The sequence below is a fragment of the Anoplopoma fimbria genome, chromosome 20 (assembly GCF_027596085.1).
Source record: "Anoplopoma fimbria isolate UVic2021 breed Golden Eagle Sablefish chromosome 20, Afim_UVic_2022, whole genome shotgun sequence".
Lineage (NCBI taxonomy): Eukaryota > Metazoa > Chordata > Actinopteri > Perciformes > Anoplopomatidae > Anoplopoma > Anoplopoma fimbria.
The window spans coordinates 7400090-7417005 of record NC_072468.1 but is presented as its reverse complement, the minus strand read 5'-3'; the positions used below and the strand labels follow the sequence as shown (position 1 = coordinate 7417005).

The following is a 16916-nucleotide window of genomic DNA, read 5'->3' as shown; positions in this document are numbered from 1 at the left end:
GGAGAAGTCACTGGACCAAATAATGAGAGAGTATTATGCTGGTGTTGCTGCTACAGATACATTTTAATAGTAATTCCATCTGAAATTATAAGAAATCATAGTATAAACTTCCACATGGCAGCTCTGCACCCAGAGAAAGCGATCTCATAGCTCTCGGGCCGAAATCAGATAAGTGTCAACGTGCATTGGGTGGAAAATCCATACTTATAGGAGTTATTTTAGGGACACTGGGCCCATTGTTTTCCTGTAATAACTATGCAGCTCTGACAACAGGCCACTGTTTCAGCCGATATTAACATGCAGATTCTCTGGTGTAGTGCTACACCATTTCTTCCAGTACAGTGCGTATATTGTTTTTGGACACAGGAATGCACTCGATGTCCTCTTCTGTGGGAGCTGGCTAACTTAATAGATAGCTGTCAAAGTGGATGTTGGGGAAGCAGCTGTATTTCCATTTCACTGGAACTGATCTGCTGGAACATTGATTTTACATGGGTGAACTGAAAAATAAGCCATGATAATGTAGGGAGGGGTGAAAAGATGCACGACACTGGGATGTAGGGGGTGCAGCCTTAAAATTCACAGAGATTTCTGTTATTTCAGTGTCTTATTTAATAAAATGATCTTGTAAAAATACTCTATAAATGTTTTGACTCAAAAGTCTGCCCACTAAGAAAACAGAATGTGGTGGAAGTGCCCTCAGAGATGAAATGCCGACCTCAGAGACAAAACAGTAATTAGTTTACACTTTCAGTTGCTCGTCTTTATTCTCACATTTCTCCCTTTCCTCTTCAGCAGGTAAGGTTTTTCCAAATTAAAATGTGAAATGTAAGCTCTGCTGGTCTCTGCTGCAGCAGGAAGGGCATGGTCCCGTCAAAAGAGCCCATTGTGCTGTAGTGGTTTTGTTGTGTGCCATGCAGGCCCGAGCCCATAGATGACCCTTGTTGTTTCTGCGCAGTCCTGGGTGAGGCAGATGCGAATGAGAACAATGGCTGCATCTTGGAGAAGCCGGCGGTGACTGACTCCACGGGCGCTGAGGGCCCCCACCAGCCCTGGCCCGATGCCAGCACAGCTGACCCTGACGCCGCCACACCACGCCCCCACCTGGCCCGCCTCTTCTCCCGAGATGCCCCGGGCCGAGAGGACAACACCTTCAAAGAGCGACCCTCTGAATCGGACGAGTTGCAGACCATCCAGGAACACAGCGGAGCGGCTTCAGAGTGCGGGTCGGATAGTCCCGAACAGGACCTAGAATAGGCTAGCTTTTTTTTTCCTGCCCTCCCTCTCTTTTCTCTTTACCCTCCTCTGTTTTTCGTTCTCTCATTTAAGAGAGAGACATTCAAATTTTGCCAAATACAAACGTACTACCAACTACTACAACCATGGCATCTGCAAGCAGCTCTGCACAGGCCGCCTTCGGGCTGGGCCGGAGGAAGAAGAACCCCGGCCTCCTGGATCAGATTGGAAACTTCTTTGGAGGGGACAAGAAGAGGAAGACCAAGGTGAGGAAGCAAGGAGAGTCGATGTGAAAGCTCGAACCTTCTCATGTATCTGTTCATTCTGCCGATTAACTCCCAGAACCACTTTTTACTTCTGATTCTTTTAACAGCTCTTGTGAGAATTTGTTGCAACATATTTGTCATATAGATTTGTGTTGGTTTTACTGTTTTTTTTTATGGTGATCCAAAGTCTGACTTTGTCCTATGATTCACATTAACTGGCTAATAGGTTGATGGGTCGACACCGGATAATGACTTTGGGTGGGTTTTTTGTTTTGTTTTAATTTTTAAGAGCTGTGATTTTGAATCATTTTGGGGATACATTTTTATATTGTTTTGTTTTGCTTTTATTTGAATGGTACTGACATGGGTAGCATTTTTCTCCTCAGTTGAATATAATATATCTGTTGTAAAAGTGATTTGGTGGAATTGTTTTCTACCGTTATAAAGTTTGTTTATTGGATCGTCAAACCAGAGTTAAGAACCACCGTGTTTCAGAGGTACTTTCCTTAATGATGATGATGATGATGATGATGTAAGAGATAGGGGAAATTCATATATGTGTCATTTAGATGTGATAGTGGTACATTATTTCGGATTTTGTAGAGGCATTGGGTCCTCTGCAGAGCCTCTTTGTAGAGAGTTAGTGTCTTTGATGTCTCTGTCTCTGGGGTAAAGTTTAACATCTGTGATAAGCCACAGGGAGGTACTTGACTACTGTTTGCAAGGTGCCGCATCCAACTAAGTCACTTTCAAAGTTATTGAGGATCACATTATGCTATAAAAGATCAAAGAGATATATTATGTGTATTAACATTAAATGATATGTATTACATTAAGGGCATATTATATAGAGTATGCATTCTATAAAGTAAGAACAGGCTTATCTTATCTTGCAGGCAAGTGATTATTACTATGAGGCATTGGAGCCTGCATTGCTTTTTAATTACTTTGTACTCTAGTGTTGTCAAGAGACCATCATTTTGACCATTAGTAAATGTAAAAACCTTACTGATCAGGTCTACTTTGTAAAAAAACGTTCTATGTTGGTTTAGTGGCTGCCTTTTCTCACGTAGGCAAAGCTCCATTTGTACTCCTGGCATCAGTTAGGACAGACCGGGATCCACTTCCAGACATGTTGGGCTGCTTGGCACTTTTGCCAAACCCATTAAGAACCAGACTGTAGCTCTGCTGGTTCCACCCTTTTCAGTCCATGGGCTGTGTGAGCACTCAGTGATGCCCTCTGGAGGTGGTGATGAAACGGAATTTCAGCTTGAGTTTTAAAACCTGAATTTAAAAAACTTAAAAAACGTTCACAACATCATCGAAATCTTGGTTACCTTGACAACACTACTGAAACACGCTGAAACTAAATCCCAAAGCGTCTTGTATGTCCCATCATGAGTCTGCTCATTTTGATTGCTGCCTTTAAGCATGGACATTGCTGATTGAAAAATATCCTCTCTGATTTAAAGCTTTTTGTTATCCAGCTTCTCTTACCCTGCAGAGCGCTAATAAGCAGATTTGGTAAGGTAATTGCAAAGAAATCACTCAGCAGCATGCACATATGCATCAACTATGAATAGGTGTTCATTGTAGGATTCAGGATAAAAAAATAGTCTGTATATACTTTTTGCTAAAAAAAACTTTCCATTAGTTTGTTCTGCTGATCAGATATTGATTTGCTTTTGTAAAATGTTACTCATGAAATGTTCAGGGAAAATGTCAACAGAACAAATTGTGAAGCTTTCATTCAACATTAGGCTAGTGACCAATTTGCTGCAGATTTTCTTATTCTTTATGCCATAAAATTGTACATTGCTTTCCATATTGATGACAGGTTTACTAAAACAAAGTTGTACAAATAAATATTTATGTATTCACCAAGGGTTTGCCTTCAAATGATGAGTGTTCACATCTTAAGTGAATGACAGACAGGTTCGCCCCACCTCCGTTGCCTCTAGCAAAAGACCAACCTGCACTAACTTTCTGCTGCAAAACACTTATTTTATTCCAGAAGAATTCCTCATGAAGACAAATATTTTTCAGTTTAATTTCTGATCCGGCCTGCCTGTCTGTGTGCGCAGGTTCTCCACAGACGTTCCTTAATGCGTACATTGACTTCAATGCTGCAGTATTTTTTTGGGAAAGATTGTGTCAGTGTTTTCTGTTGGATCTTTAATATGCATGGCTGTTTGAGTTATGCTTGAGTAATTGTTTTAAGATGTGGCAGGTGTGGAGACCTTTACAAAATGATCCTTTGGGCTTTTCATGTCCTTTGTTTGCCAAGTCTGGGTTTTGAGAAAATGTTAAGACGGCACGTTAGTTCTGAGATGACGCTAAAACTCTCAGGTCTCAGGACTTGAAACAACTGCAGGAAATCTGCATTTGAATGATAACAGATGTTTGATCATTTCAAATTACAGGGATAATGATGTGCTAATTTGGGGGAAAATTTACTTTGCATGAGCATTAGCTATTCAAACAGAAATGTAGACTCAAGAACAGATATGTTTAATTTGCATATTAATTTGCTGAATGGCAGACAGAATCTGTCATATAATGCAACGCAGGAGTGATATGAATCAGGCTTCAGCAAAACACAGTCGAAACCAAAACTTGTGTGATACTGTTCTCTAACCCCAGTGTCTTGGATGAAGAGGGGGTGTTGGTGGTGCCCCCTTCACATCAGTCTGCTCAGCTCAGGTTCATGTGTGTTTGACCCAGTCAGAGAGTTTCTTTGAACCAGCAGTTGATCGGTGCAGATTCCTGTTTTGTAACGCCTTCAACCTGCGATACTTGTAACCGTTTGTAGCTGTTGTGAACTGTTGTGACCCGTGACCTGTTCCTAACCTGATCCTGTTCTAAACTTTTTGGGATTTCTTGCTTGATTAAACTCTTTAACAACACCCTCAACACTCTTCTTGTTTTGTTTTAATGCTTGATGCTTTTCTTTTGGTTCCTCTGCCATCGTATAAGTGTAATAAAGGTCATCTGCGGGGTCTTAAACGTATTTTAAAGTTATGAATTTTGTTAACAAATTTATTTTACGTCATAAATAACAAATGCATATTTGTTTTGTGTTTGCGTGTGTGGGTCTGTCTGTGTTTGTGTGGGACGCATGTGACGTTACAAGTTGTGTGTAACCAACTTGGATGTCATACGACAGTACAGGTACTGTTTACGTCAGTGTACTTTACCTCTTGCCCATGGGAGTTGTCAGGAAAGTAAACAAAGTCAAGCATCAAAACTTGAGGTTGCTTTAAGGTTTTATTTTGTAACAAACAATAACGTGCATTGCCATGTCATGTTTCGGGGATAACGTGACAGTGCAGCTCTTAATTTGTTCTGGCAGTGAGCAACTTAGTTCTCAACTAAGTTACCAGTGGTGGAAAGTATCTAGCTAGCGTTACATGTAGAATAGCGTTACTTTACTAAAGGTTGACTTTGAGGTAACTTGAACCTTCAATTTCTGCTACTTTATACTTCTCCCCTACAGCTCATAAATATTGCCATTTTCACTACATCTATTGCACATCTTTAGTTACTTTGCAGAATAAGAGCAGACTAAGATTACTAATAACATATAAAATCAAAATATAATAATATAAACATTTTCTTTTCAATCAATAAGGATTTTTTTGTCCCTTGGAGGAAATGCCCAAGCTACCCAACAGTATATATATATATATATATATATATTTATATATATATATTTATAATAGAGTTAGCTCCACATTTACCAGCTGCAACAATAAGTCATCTTTTTTCATTTAATGCTATTAGAATACACACACAGACACCTGACTTATTGTTTATTGTTTATGAAAAATGAATGCCACTATTATAATACGATGTTTCATTAAATTCAAGTACTTGAAAAATAAGGTTCTAAGGTTTAAATCAATTCTGATGCAAAAAACAACTGGTAACAGCCAGTCATTTCTTAGTTGTCAAATTCTTTAAAGAGTTGTGGAAATGTTTCTTTCTTATATTAGCCCAAAGAAACAAAGATTCAATGATTTTGTGTATGTTTGCTGTCTCAGATTTAAGATTATAGACTCTAACACAAATTAATATATTCCAGAGTTTGATCAATCACATGGACATACTGCAAAAAAAAGTTTAATGAAAGCAGAGCTATAGTTTGTATCCACTCTGATAGTAATGAGTAATGGATGACTGGCTTGACTTGTCTGTAATAGAACATCTTTCAGTCACAGTTTGTCTACTAAAAGGGCAGAGCTTAGTAATCAACACAAACCAAATGTTCTTGTTTTCTGGAGGCTTGCGTAAATTGAAATAAACTTTGCGTTAAAATGGACAGCAGCGTGTTCATGAGGATTACAAAAAGGAACCAGAGTTCTGCTCAGACATTCAGTTGATACAGGCTCATTTTTATTTCACTTTTAGATGGAAAACATGTGTGTTTGTATCCCCTAATTAGATAGACCAAGAAACAATTAAAGTCTGTCATAGGTAAGAGTTGCAAAATGAAAACCAACTAGACTTAGGGACTAAGGGATAATAATTTATGGATAATAATTTAACATTACGTTAAATCATATTGAAAGGCAAGGCCTTCTCGTATCCTTCACCTTGACTGAGGAAATGTACAACAGCCTCCAGACAATATCTGTAAGTATATCATGCATTTGATTGATACGAGTTATTTTGCCATTAATAACAAAACAAATAAATTGAGATGATGTTAACTTTAATTGGTTGGAAAAATAATAATAGAATAGAATAAGAAATAGCCAGATCACCAGACTGCCTTCCATCCAGAAAAAAACAACATATTCCTTCCCTTTTTCTAAGCTCCACTCTCCCATTTCCATACAGTCCCTAAGAAAATGAGTGAGTTTTTTTTATCAGTGCTATCTGACACACAGATAAAGGCTTGATTAGCCTCCTTTTTATTTGGTATTTAAACTTGCGAGGCAGAAGACCTGATTGCAGCTGTCATATTTGTGTATTTTGCACCGCCAGACATGCTGCTGCATTTGTCAGCTTGATAGATTTGCCCCAGGCTTCCTCTGTTCATGAATCTTAAAGAGTGCACCTCTCATATTGTTGGTTGGTGATTCACAGTAATGATGAAGAATCTCCAAGTCACCCCCTCTGCTACCAATGAATTATTAACAGTCATCCATAATGACACAGATTCCTATCAGAATGTGACCTCTAACCTCAGTGGAGGCGGTTGTGATCATTAACCTGCACATTGTGATAAATGACAGGGTACAGTTTCCTTGTATCTCACTCTGTTTCTTGAATCCTGATTTCTCACTTACTCATTTCACCCAGCTCATATTATGCATGTATCCGGAATATACTGTCTATGTGACAGCAGAAGCATCTGAGAGCTGCCCACTTTACCTTTAGAGATAAAATAAAACAGTACAAGATTTTGGGAAACACGCTTATTGACTTTATTGCCAAGAGATAGATGATAAGATTGATACCACTGTTATAGCTGATCTTTTGATTACGCGGCTGGAGCGAGATGATCATTATCTTAGATTAGCATAAAGACTTTAAATAAGAAAACTGCAAGTCTGGATCACTAATAAATATGTTAAAGATGAATTAAATAAACAAGATATAACATATTAAAGCTACTAAGAGGAACTTTATGTTGATTTTACTGATCCCTCAGGACAAAAGGAGTATTGAGTCCTACCTCCAGAATCCCTTTAGAAACCTCTCATTTTGCTGAAGCAGGGTCTGACAGTCTTCCCCGAACAGACCTGGTTCTGGGTCTCCCCTGCCTCCCTTCCCAGCGGAGGAGCAGCTAATTCCAAGCGTGGAGCTCTCCACCTCCCGCTGGTGCTGAGGCAGCAGTGAAGCCAGATCTGGGTGTGTCCATGGTTAGCATGCTCAGCATGTTAGCATCATAGTTATAAGCATATTGCCAGGCTAGCATTAATATTTAGCTCAAAGCAACGCTGTGCTTAAGTACAGACCCTTAAAGACGCTAGCATAGTTGTAGACTGTTAGTCTTGTTTTACCTTAAGAATAAGCAGTTTTCCTGGTTCAATAGCTTCATATTGAATACACAGTTATGCAAATGATATTGATGTCAAACTACTCCTTTCAAGATATTTTCATGTCCTTTTGTCTGGTCAGCCTCCTAAAATACACCAACTATAATTCAACCTAAAGAAGCCCTTAAGGAAATCAAACTGACTATTTCCTTCTTTAAATTTATATATTTTTGTTCAAATTATATAAGAGCTGGATATTCAGCATGATCAGTGATTGTAACTGTAATTGTTATTGTAACTCAAACTTCCAAAGGAAAGTCGTCACTTAACTGGACAAACTTTTTATATATTCTATATGAAATGCCTGCAAATGATGTGGGTGTGTTACAGGCAGATGCTCTCTTAGTGTCTCTCTGCACCTTCTTTTCACTCTCAAACGCTTCAGACACCAAAACAACTTTTGATTTAGCAACAGGAAACTGTCACTCCTCAGAAAACCATCACTGCTCAATATTTGAAAGTCTCTCCATCATCATCATTAACAGCATACCAGAAGCAAATGTAAAACAATTTTTTTAAGCAGTTCATAATGGAAAAATAAAGACAGATAAAAGTGTTTTCAAGCTGAGATGAGAAGAGAAAAGAACAAATACAGAGGAGACCTCATTCACATCAAAGGGACGACTGGCGGAAATTGAGACCATACCAGCTGAATTTAAACACCATTATTTTTCTCCCCTCCCTTTCATTTCTGTGTGCATTTCCAATCATTTACATCCTGACAGAAACAGACAATGCAGAACACAAACAGAGACACCCACTTGTTTAAGAGGACATCATAAATGCGTCACTCTTGAAGCAAACGTGAAGCTACAGAGCAGGAATACACATGATGAGGTCCACAAAAGAAAGGCCAGATTTAATTCTATTGAAATAGTTCTAATAGTAATTTCATTAACACTATGTTTTTTCTGTGTTTCCTACTCTGTATTGATTTAATTGTTGGTTGGTCCTTTTCTTCAAAACCCTACAAAAGACGGTGAAGGTGACATATAATCTAACACCACAACCATCATATTGTGTAAATGGTGGTGGCGGTGAAGGTTTCCCCTCTTTCTGTTACCTTACGGTTCTTTGATGTGAGATAATGGATGTGAATCATCAACTGCTCCCACACACAAATAAAGGCACACACATTTTCCTGTTACATTAATGGGGTCAGAGAAAGGGATGAATGAGGTAACATTAACTGAAAAGACTGAACAAACTGAGTGGGTGGAAATTAGTTTTTTTCTCCCATGGGCTGCAGGCTGTTTATGGCGTTTGGTATTAGAGGAATTATACTTTTCACCTATAATGTATCTGTGCTGTTTGCATAACTTAATAGAGGCTTCTTTTAATGGCCCAGTGTTTTTACTCAGGCCACAAAGTCAAAGAGTATCGACCTTATTAAACACTCATCTTGGCATACTCTTTGTAAAGTCTGACTTCGAGGAACTTGACTGCATTGATTTGGTCTTTGGGATGATAATTAGTTCGTTTCGTTGAGATCAAGCCATTGACAAGATAATACTGACATCCTCAACTGCTTATTTTTTCCATTTTAGTTAGTTTTTAATGACTCATGGTCAAAGGTTTTTGCCAGGATGGGATAGGGGTTAATGAGGTGGGAGTCGTCTGCGATGTGAGGCTGCCATTAATGCTGCTGATTGAATGAATCTCTATGGCTGGATGGAACCAAGTTTCTGAGTATCTCTTTGCTGTACCCTCCATTGTTATACACCCAAAGGCATCCTTACATCATCTAAAAGCTGGAGGTATGCCTTAATGAAATCCTATATTTTTCAACATGGACCCTATAAACCATTTTGTTGTATACAGGTTGAAAAATAGCAAAACTACCCTTTAATACATTATAAAATAAAAGAAGTTGCATATTGCAGCATCATGTGATTAAGAGATTAAATCAAAATCAAAACGATTTTGAGTCCACTTTCTCCCTTCAGCATACACCTTTGGTGTTACGGCAATATGGGAATGTACTGAGTTTTTGTAAATTTCAAACAATTCCTTTCTTTTTTGTGATTTTGTGTTTTTGTTCTCACTGTTCAGTGGTTAAGTAAGACAGGCAAACCTATTGATTTTAGTTTTTGTTTAAGTATTCATTTATATAACCCCAGTGTTTTAACCTTTTCTTTCCCAAGTCTAAAGTATTAATCTTACATGTATTATTAAAGCTTTTGAGAAAATCCCTGTGAAACTGTATTTGAGCATCTTACTCTGAAGAGCTTAAGGTCAAGTCATTTTGTGCATATGAATATATGTATTTAACCTGTAGGTCTATTGTTCCTTTCTTCCCTTTCCTCTTTTCATCCCCAGGGATCTTTCCGAGGTGCTCTCTCTCCAGGCCCCCAGAAGGCCTCTGCGACTTCCCCACGTAAGCGTGGAGCAGAGAACGCTGTGGTCCATTTCTTCCGCACGATCGTAAGTAATACAAATAATAAAGTCACAGGAGTAGGAGTCTGCATCAGCAGTGTTGCCACTATCCCTGTTTCTTCAAGCCACTGTCCCTCCATGTTTGTCTCTTTGCTCCTCTATTACTTTCTGTGATCTCTAACAAACTCAATTTTCAAATCTCTTTACTTGCTGTGATTAACTCCTCTTCAGGTTTCCCCTGCCCCTCCCAAGTCTAGGGTAAGTCTGCTTTATGTTGCTACTATTCACTCAAACGTGAAAGACAAAAATAGTAGACCAATATTTATAATAGTGACAGGAAATTGTTTAGGGATTGTACCTGTAGTGTAATCTGTAAATCACTGAACATCCAGGATGTGATAATATCACTTAAAATGTGTATATTTTTATGACAAAATTCAAATTCAATGAAACAACATTTAGATCACCAAAATTCTCCTTTTGTATTTAGGAGGAATGTAACATATTCCACTGCACACTAAAATCTAATCACAGTGTTGCAATCAGTTAAGATAAAGGACTAATTATTATCTTATAGGAAGTGCATACCAGAGACTGGACCTTGTGATTTGAGTTAATATTAAGTAGTGAGCCATTTAATTTGAAACCCATTCACTGCAAATTTGCAAACATAATATGCACAAAAATAGCAACATTTGGATAAAGTTTGACAAAAGCTCATACAACGTAAAAAAAAACAACCATTTAACCAGAATGCTTCCAGTTAAACTTATTCATTTAGTACTTAGGACATATATGTGGCAGTGTGTCTTCTACATTATTTTTCCACATTCTGTACGTCGTTGCTGCTGCTGAATGTCACTAAATTTGTGCTCTTTCCAACGTGAGCATCTGCCTTGCTCCTCTCTCCTTCCCCCCCCACATATCTGCTCCCTTTGCCTCATCTCCTATTGCCCCCTTGTGACCCTGTGACTTTCCCCCCGGACGGACCCTCCTATCTGCCTCCTCTCCTTCCCATCCTGCCTTTGCGCTGAGTAAGACACACATTTCTATTTGTCCCCTCTCTCTTTTACCTCTTTTCCTTGTTTCTTGTGTCTCTACTCGTCCAGTGGAGAGGACTAGCAGCCAGGATAGGCCTGGTAGGTGGTTTAAAAAAAACTTTAAAAAACACAGGTATCATGCCTAATTAAACCAAGGGGGCAAGGGAGGTGGTCTTTTTCAAACAGCCTTCGAGTGTGCCGCCTGTGGCTCTACTTCCATTAAGTCTCCATCAACCACTTTAGCTTTCGTAATCTGTCCATACATCAGCGATAACGCCCTCATTTCCTTACGACTTAAGTCCATTTCCAAATACATCATACCCATTTTGTAGCTTTGCAGCATCACTTATCCATATCATGTACGCACGTTGTATATTCATGATAACACAGGTATTGCTCTGCTCCTCATTAGCCTAGTTTCATCAAAAGAAATTCCACTGTGGTTGGGTGCAGTAAGGCTGCCTTCTGCTTCATTATGCTACCTTATCAGCACTTAACTCAGGGCCCTCATCCATGTGTGTGCAAGTGTTTGCTCAGATAACTGAGACTGAGAAGGGACTGTATGAACATTATTTGGGTAGGACAGGGGAGAGCAGATCACTTTTTTTTCTTGTCCTGAATTTATTTTTTATTTCAGCCTTCAGATGCAATGAAATAGTTAATTGCGCCATGGTTCATAAGGATGCACAGCTCTGTCTCTCCACCTGTGTTTCTGTTAATGTGTTCCATAGCACGCGTTAGAAGTTCCTTGAAGATATTATTGTTTGAATTAATGATGTTGGGGAACCTTTGATATTATGATAAAGTGAAACATAAGGTTCAACCCCCGTCACCAATCTTATAATTTTCATACAGTCACTAAGTGTTTTTCTAAGGGAATGATCCTTAAAACCAGTTTATATAGTACATGTGTTCTATGCTTATGTGATTGGATATCAGCATCGCCACCTAAAACGCTGAAGCTTTATAACCATATACGGTGTTTCTTATATAAGAGTCAAGCAGCAATGTTTTGAAATATTTCCAAAATAAAATACATTCTGTTCATTGCATCCAGCGCAAGGAGCTGAATAAATCAGTTTACTAAATGTCATTAAGTAACTAAAGGAAAAAAAGTCAAGAGCTGGTTAGCATTTGCTGTCAAATTATGAAGTGTCAGCACATGGTCACGATGCTGGTCTAAAGTTAGCATGCTTCCAAAAAGTAAAAGAAATAAACTGTTGTGCAATGAAATTCCCCATTGGTTTCAAATTCTCAACAAAATATGCAGGCAAAAAAAACGTTTGTCTTTTCATATCCAACTTTGGTGTTCTGTAGCTTTTCCAACTCATGCATAATTCACACAAAATGCTTAGATGAAAACATTGCCAGAAATTCAACACAATTATACAGTTAAAGTCAGGCCAAACTGGATTACACTTTATTATACCTAGAGTCAGCCGATACTTTGGGGTTTTGTCGAGCTCACAGATTACATTACATTACATTACAGTCATTTAGCAGACGCTTTTATCCAAAGCGACTTACAGATCTGTTTCTCCCGAGCACACTTGAGAGAAGGAGGTCTTATGCTTTACTCTTTATTCTCTGAAATTTTAATCTAGGGCAATCTATAGGAAGGTTAACCAAATTAAGTCTAAATCCCCTGACAAAAATCTCAGAGACTCCTTGAACACTGATTACTTTTCTCCTTTCTCTTCTCCCTTGGGCAGGGCGACCAGAAGTCACAGTCTGCTAAAGCCAAGAAGGCCAGTGCAGGGGACGGCAAAGGCACCCTCACTAGGATCTTCAAAATGGTAAAAAAAAAACTGCTTGTCAAACACTTCCCAAGTTATTTCCCAGTGGCTTCTCTAGACAGCTTCTCTCTCTCCTTAAAGTACGATTGCATAGAAAAAGGATTTTTTTTTCCCTAATCACTTTCTTGCCCCTGTTTTTTTTTCTGCCTCAGTGATGATATCAGCAGCAGAGTGAGTAACTGATTCGTGATTTAGGGATATTTGAGTTTAACTCACTCAAGATTGATATGCTTAGAAGACATACTAATCTCATTACTACTGCAGCAGCCGAATAATAAGAAGCTTTTAGAGACAAGATTGATCATCATGCATTCTACAAGCTTTATGCCCGCACTGATATATTCATGCTAAAGATGATGGATCCAGTTCTCATAAGGGTCCAGCAGGGCTTTGGCTTACATACTGTAACTGCTTTACAGGGAGGGAGTGGTTGCTTATGCACCATGTATAATATTCCATTATTATGCAATATCTTCAATCACTTGCCAGGCACGACTGGCTCCTTCGTGTGTTATGGAGGACTCAGGGCGCACAGTTGTTGGCAGAATATAAAACCTATCATTAGGTACTCAGTACCAGGAAAAAACAATAATTCAAGGGCCAGTAATGTATAATATCTGTTATTAATATCTAAATAAATGGTATTGTTATAATTGCTTAGCACAATTTTAGTGTTTCATAAATCAATTACTAAGTGATACACATGTAAAAGCAAATAATTTGTAAGCAAAATGTTTATAATATCTGATTATTGATTTATGATTAACTACATAATTACGTATGATTTTTAAGGCTGCTATAATCAATAAGAATGGTCACCCACCTCTACAGTTCCCCTTTAGCATATTTCAGTTATATAGTTATAGTTATATAGGGCTACTCCTGTAACAACTGCTGTAAAGTGTGCTATAAAGCATTTATTAGCTGTTTATAGGCTGCTTTTAAGTATTGTATTTGGGGTTTAAAGTCAAAAGTTTACTGATTTTCCAAGTTTAGGTCTTAAAAATCTCGTACTTAGATAAGAGCATTAGCTGTGACCTCAAACTGATTGCAGTAATGACTCTGTACTCCTTTTATGACTCAGTGAACTGATGTTCTCAAACTCCCACATGAAAAAGTTTCAGTTTGACCCTATTTATCGTGATGTACTTCAGACTGCTGTATGCTTGTCTTTCCATTTTATCCGTCTTGTTAATTTGTTTTCATATGTCATGAAAAGTAGTGGGGGCTTTCATGTTCTGCCAGTTTTAACCTGTTAGGTTTTAATTAGCCAGCTTCTCTCACTGTACCTTGGATTACTTAGTTTAGCAATTACTGAACCTTTAGAGAAATCCAAATTTCCCCAGAGCTGCATCCTCAACTGTAATGGCTGAATTGTTGTCACTAAGCTATAAGAGAGTAAACAGCTCTGGAGATGACGAACCTCTGGGATTCTCGTTTCAAATCTTTCTGATAGAGTTGATTCAGTGCGATCACACTTTCACTATCCTTTCAAAACTCTGTTTAAATATTTTTTCATTTTTAGATACAAATATATTGAGATTTTTCTCTTTCACGACAGATCAAAAATGGCTCCAAGAATAGCTTAGACCAAACAGTCAGTTCCCAGCCTTTGTTTTATGAGGAAGGGTAAAAAGCTTCTTACGTTATGGATTATCTTCCTAAACAATCCATCAAGATTTTTCTCATTTGTATAATCTTTCTGCTTTCAGTCCAAACTCTTTTCATCTGAATGAGAGAGTGGGATGGTAAAAGTACAAAATAGTCTCAGATAGGCTTTGTGAAAATGATAAACACCGGATTGTCTAATCTGAAACTTTGGGAACACAAAATAAATGGAAAACCTGGGGGTTTACCTCACATCTTATAACTGTAGTTTCTGGTAATTTTGACTTTCTTATTTTAAGTTGATTTCTAATAATTTTCACTTACTATGATAAGATTTGTATTTTGAAAGTCACAGTTTTTATTCCATATCATAACCTTCACTTACTCTATCAAAATGTTGACTTGCTACCAGTATTTTTTTTAGTCTTTATCATTCCTGATCATCAGTTTATTTTTTTATTTTGTTTCTTTTGGTTCCATAAATATGCATCATTGCAGGCCTGAAAATTGCTCACAAACATACTAACCTGCCTGTTTCTTACATTAAAAGGCTACTCTGACTTTTCCGTGTTAAGCCCTGGTCTCATTACTCAGGAGGAGAACTTGCGACATCTAAAAAGCCTGAAAGTTTGTTCATTTAATGATGAAATACCCTCTCTGTTCTTCCCAAAGGCCTTAAAGATTCTTTTGTAACACAGGATGTGATTAGTTAGCCAGACCGCTGTCATAGATGATTCATAAAGGCACAACTTATTGCCTACAACCACCTATTACTTAACATGCTTAAGCGCGTCTATTGATGTGAAAACTCCCATGACACTGAAGAGAAAAAGAGTGAAATTACCAAAGGGCCAGACTGAAAAAAGACCAGGGTAGTCCTTCAATGCTGAACCAGATCTGTGGGACTGCCACCTCCACATATTCATCACAAATGTCTTGTCTGTTTTACAGGGAAGCAGGAGTGCTTCTCCAGCCAAACGCTGAAGTCCCTCTCTACACCCCCTTCCAACAGCAAGAGGGCAGATGTTCAAGATCACATGACTTAAGTGGGGAAAAAGAAGAATAAAAGAAATAAATCTTGTCACCCCCTAAAATTACCTTCCCCTCCTCCTCCTCTAACACTCTAACTTGTGCTAAACCCCTCATCTCCTTATTACATACCCACCCCTTTGGCTGGTAGATAGCGACACAATCTGTTGCCCCCTCCCCTGCATGCGTTGTGAGTCTCTGCAGTCGTCATCATAAGCGTGAACTTTTTGCTGAAATTTTACCCTGAAGCCGCTCACGTGTTCAGCCTGAATGGGCCCCCTGACCCCCCCTGCATGGCTCTCTATACTTGTGCTTGAGTTTCTATGGACGTCTTCGTTAGTTCCTCTAACAATAGGGTGGCTAAACAGAAGCACACTTGGAGCAGTTGAAGGATTGCGGCCGGTGCAAGTTCGACTGACTTGACCGTCATTGCCCCTTGCTAATTGGATGAAAAGGCCGGGGTGTTTCTGTTTAGAAAAAGAGCGTTTTTCTGTCTCGTCACACTGTCTTTGTCATTCCCTCAAACGTTTTTTGTGAACCCAAACATAAACCTGTGTTTAACAGATTTTTCATTCTTATGAGAGCCACTTGGTCATAGTGTGTTTTCATTCAACCTTTGTGTCTTAGCTGTAGTTAAATGTCCTGTCATGATTGTGATGTTGATCTATGTTTGTCATTAGGGCCTACGGCGGGGCTGTGGTTTTTTGTGGTAAAAATTGAGTTTCTAAACCTTCTTAATCACATTTTCTGCAATAGCCACTGAAAAAGAAAGCAAATAAAGGGGTCATTTCTAACGTATAATTTCTTTTTTGGTCCATGAGATAATGTTAAACACTAATGATGCTAGATTCAGACCTTCCCTGCTTTAGTGTAGTCTGGGTCTCTATTTTGTCTTCGCTGTTTTCTATCTCCCACATGGCACACATACTGTAAAGTAAATTCACAAAAAACATTGCACAACTACAAGTGCCTTTTCCTCCTGACTACCAACACCAAAGTTCTGTGATGCCTTCTTATGGATAATAAAAAAAACACAATTTCAAGAAAGGTGCTCTGTGACTAACTCTGTAGTGACACATTATAAAGTGTTTTTGGGGAATGTGTAATTTGCAAGTTTTCTGAAAAAAAAAATAGCTCAGCCCTCCCACTTGTGCTGTTCAAAACATCCGTCTTCCACATGTGTTAAAAAGCAGGCATTTGTGATCTGTAGCGTTCATCTCTTCCACTGTTTGTGTTTGCTTGAGCATTGTGAATGCTGTGTGATGTGTTTTTCTGAATGGATTCTGTGGATGAATGTAAAGATCCTCTTCATTATTGCATGTGTAATAAAACATGACCAGCCACTTAACTGAGAATAAAAAAATAAAAAATATAAAACCAACTCAGCGTTGTGCAATGTGTGTTTTTGTTCTGGCTTGGCGCGACCAATGGCAGATGACTCATTTAAAAAAAACTGAAGGGGAAAGAAGTGGTGTTACTGGTTCAGGTCACAGCATCACACCAGGCAAGGTGGTTTCT

At 38.5% G+C, this 16916-nt stretch overlaps 2 protein-coding genes across 2 annotated transcripts in view; both read left to right on the top strand.

The window, feature by feature from the left end:
- Positions 1-1387, top strand: part of LOC129109952 (myelin basic protein-like) — a 35395-nt gene extending 34008 nt beyond the window's left edge. Inside the window, exon 4 of the mRNA XM_054622104.1 lies at positions 959-1387. Within this exon, the coding sequence (XP_054478079.1) occupies positions 959-1257 (299 nt within the window). The 3' untranslated portion in view covers positions 1258-1387. The remainder of the gene's footprint in view (positions 1-958) is intronic.
- On the top strand, positions 1185-16765 carry LOC129109953 (myelin basic protein-like). Its single transcript, XM_054622105.1, has 6 exons — positions 1185-1502; positions 9869-9973; positions 10157-10183; positions 11035-11064; positions 12678-12761; positions 15321-16765. The coding sequence occupies exons 1-6, from the start codon at positions 1383-1385 to the stop codon at positions 15351-15353; spliced, it is 399 nt and encodes a 132-aa protein (XP_054478080.1). The 5' UTR covers positions 1185-1382; the 3' UTR covers positions 15354-16765.
- Positions 16766-16916: the final 151 nt, after the last annotated feature.

Excerpts from the sequence above, each read along its gene's own strand:
- LOC129109953 (XM_054622105.1), top strand. The coding sequence starts at position 1,383 with ATGGCATCTGCAAGCAGCTCTGCACAGGCCGCCTTCGGGCTGGGCCGG. Across the intron at positions 1,503-9,868 it reads ACAAGAAGAGGAAGACCAAG|GGATCTTTCCGAGGTGCTCT; the intron begins GTGAGGAAGCAA and ends TTTCATCCCCAG. Across the intron at positions 10,184-11,034 it reads CTGCCCCTCCCAAGTCTAGG|TGGAGAGGACTAGCAGCCAG; the intron begins GTAAGTCTGCTT and ends CTACTCGTCCAG.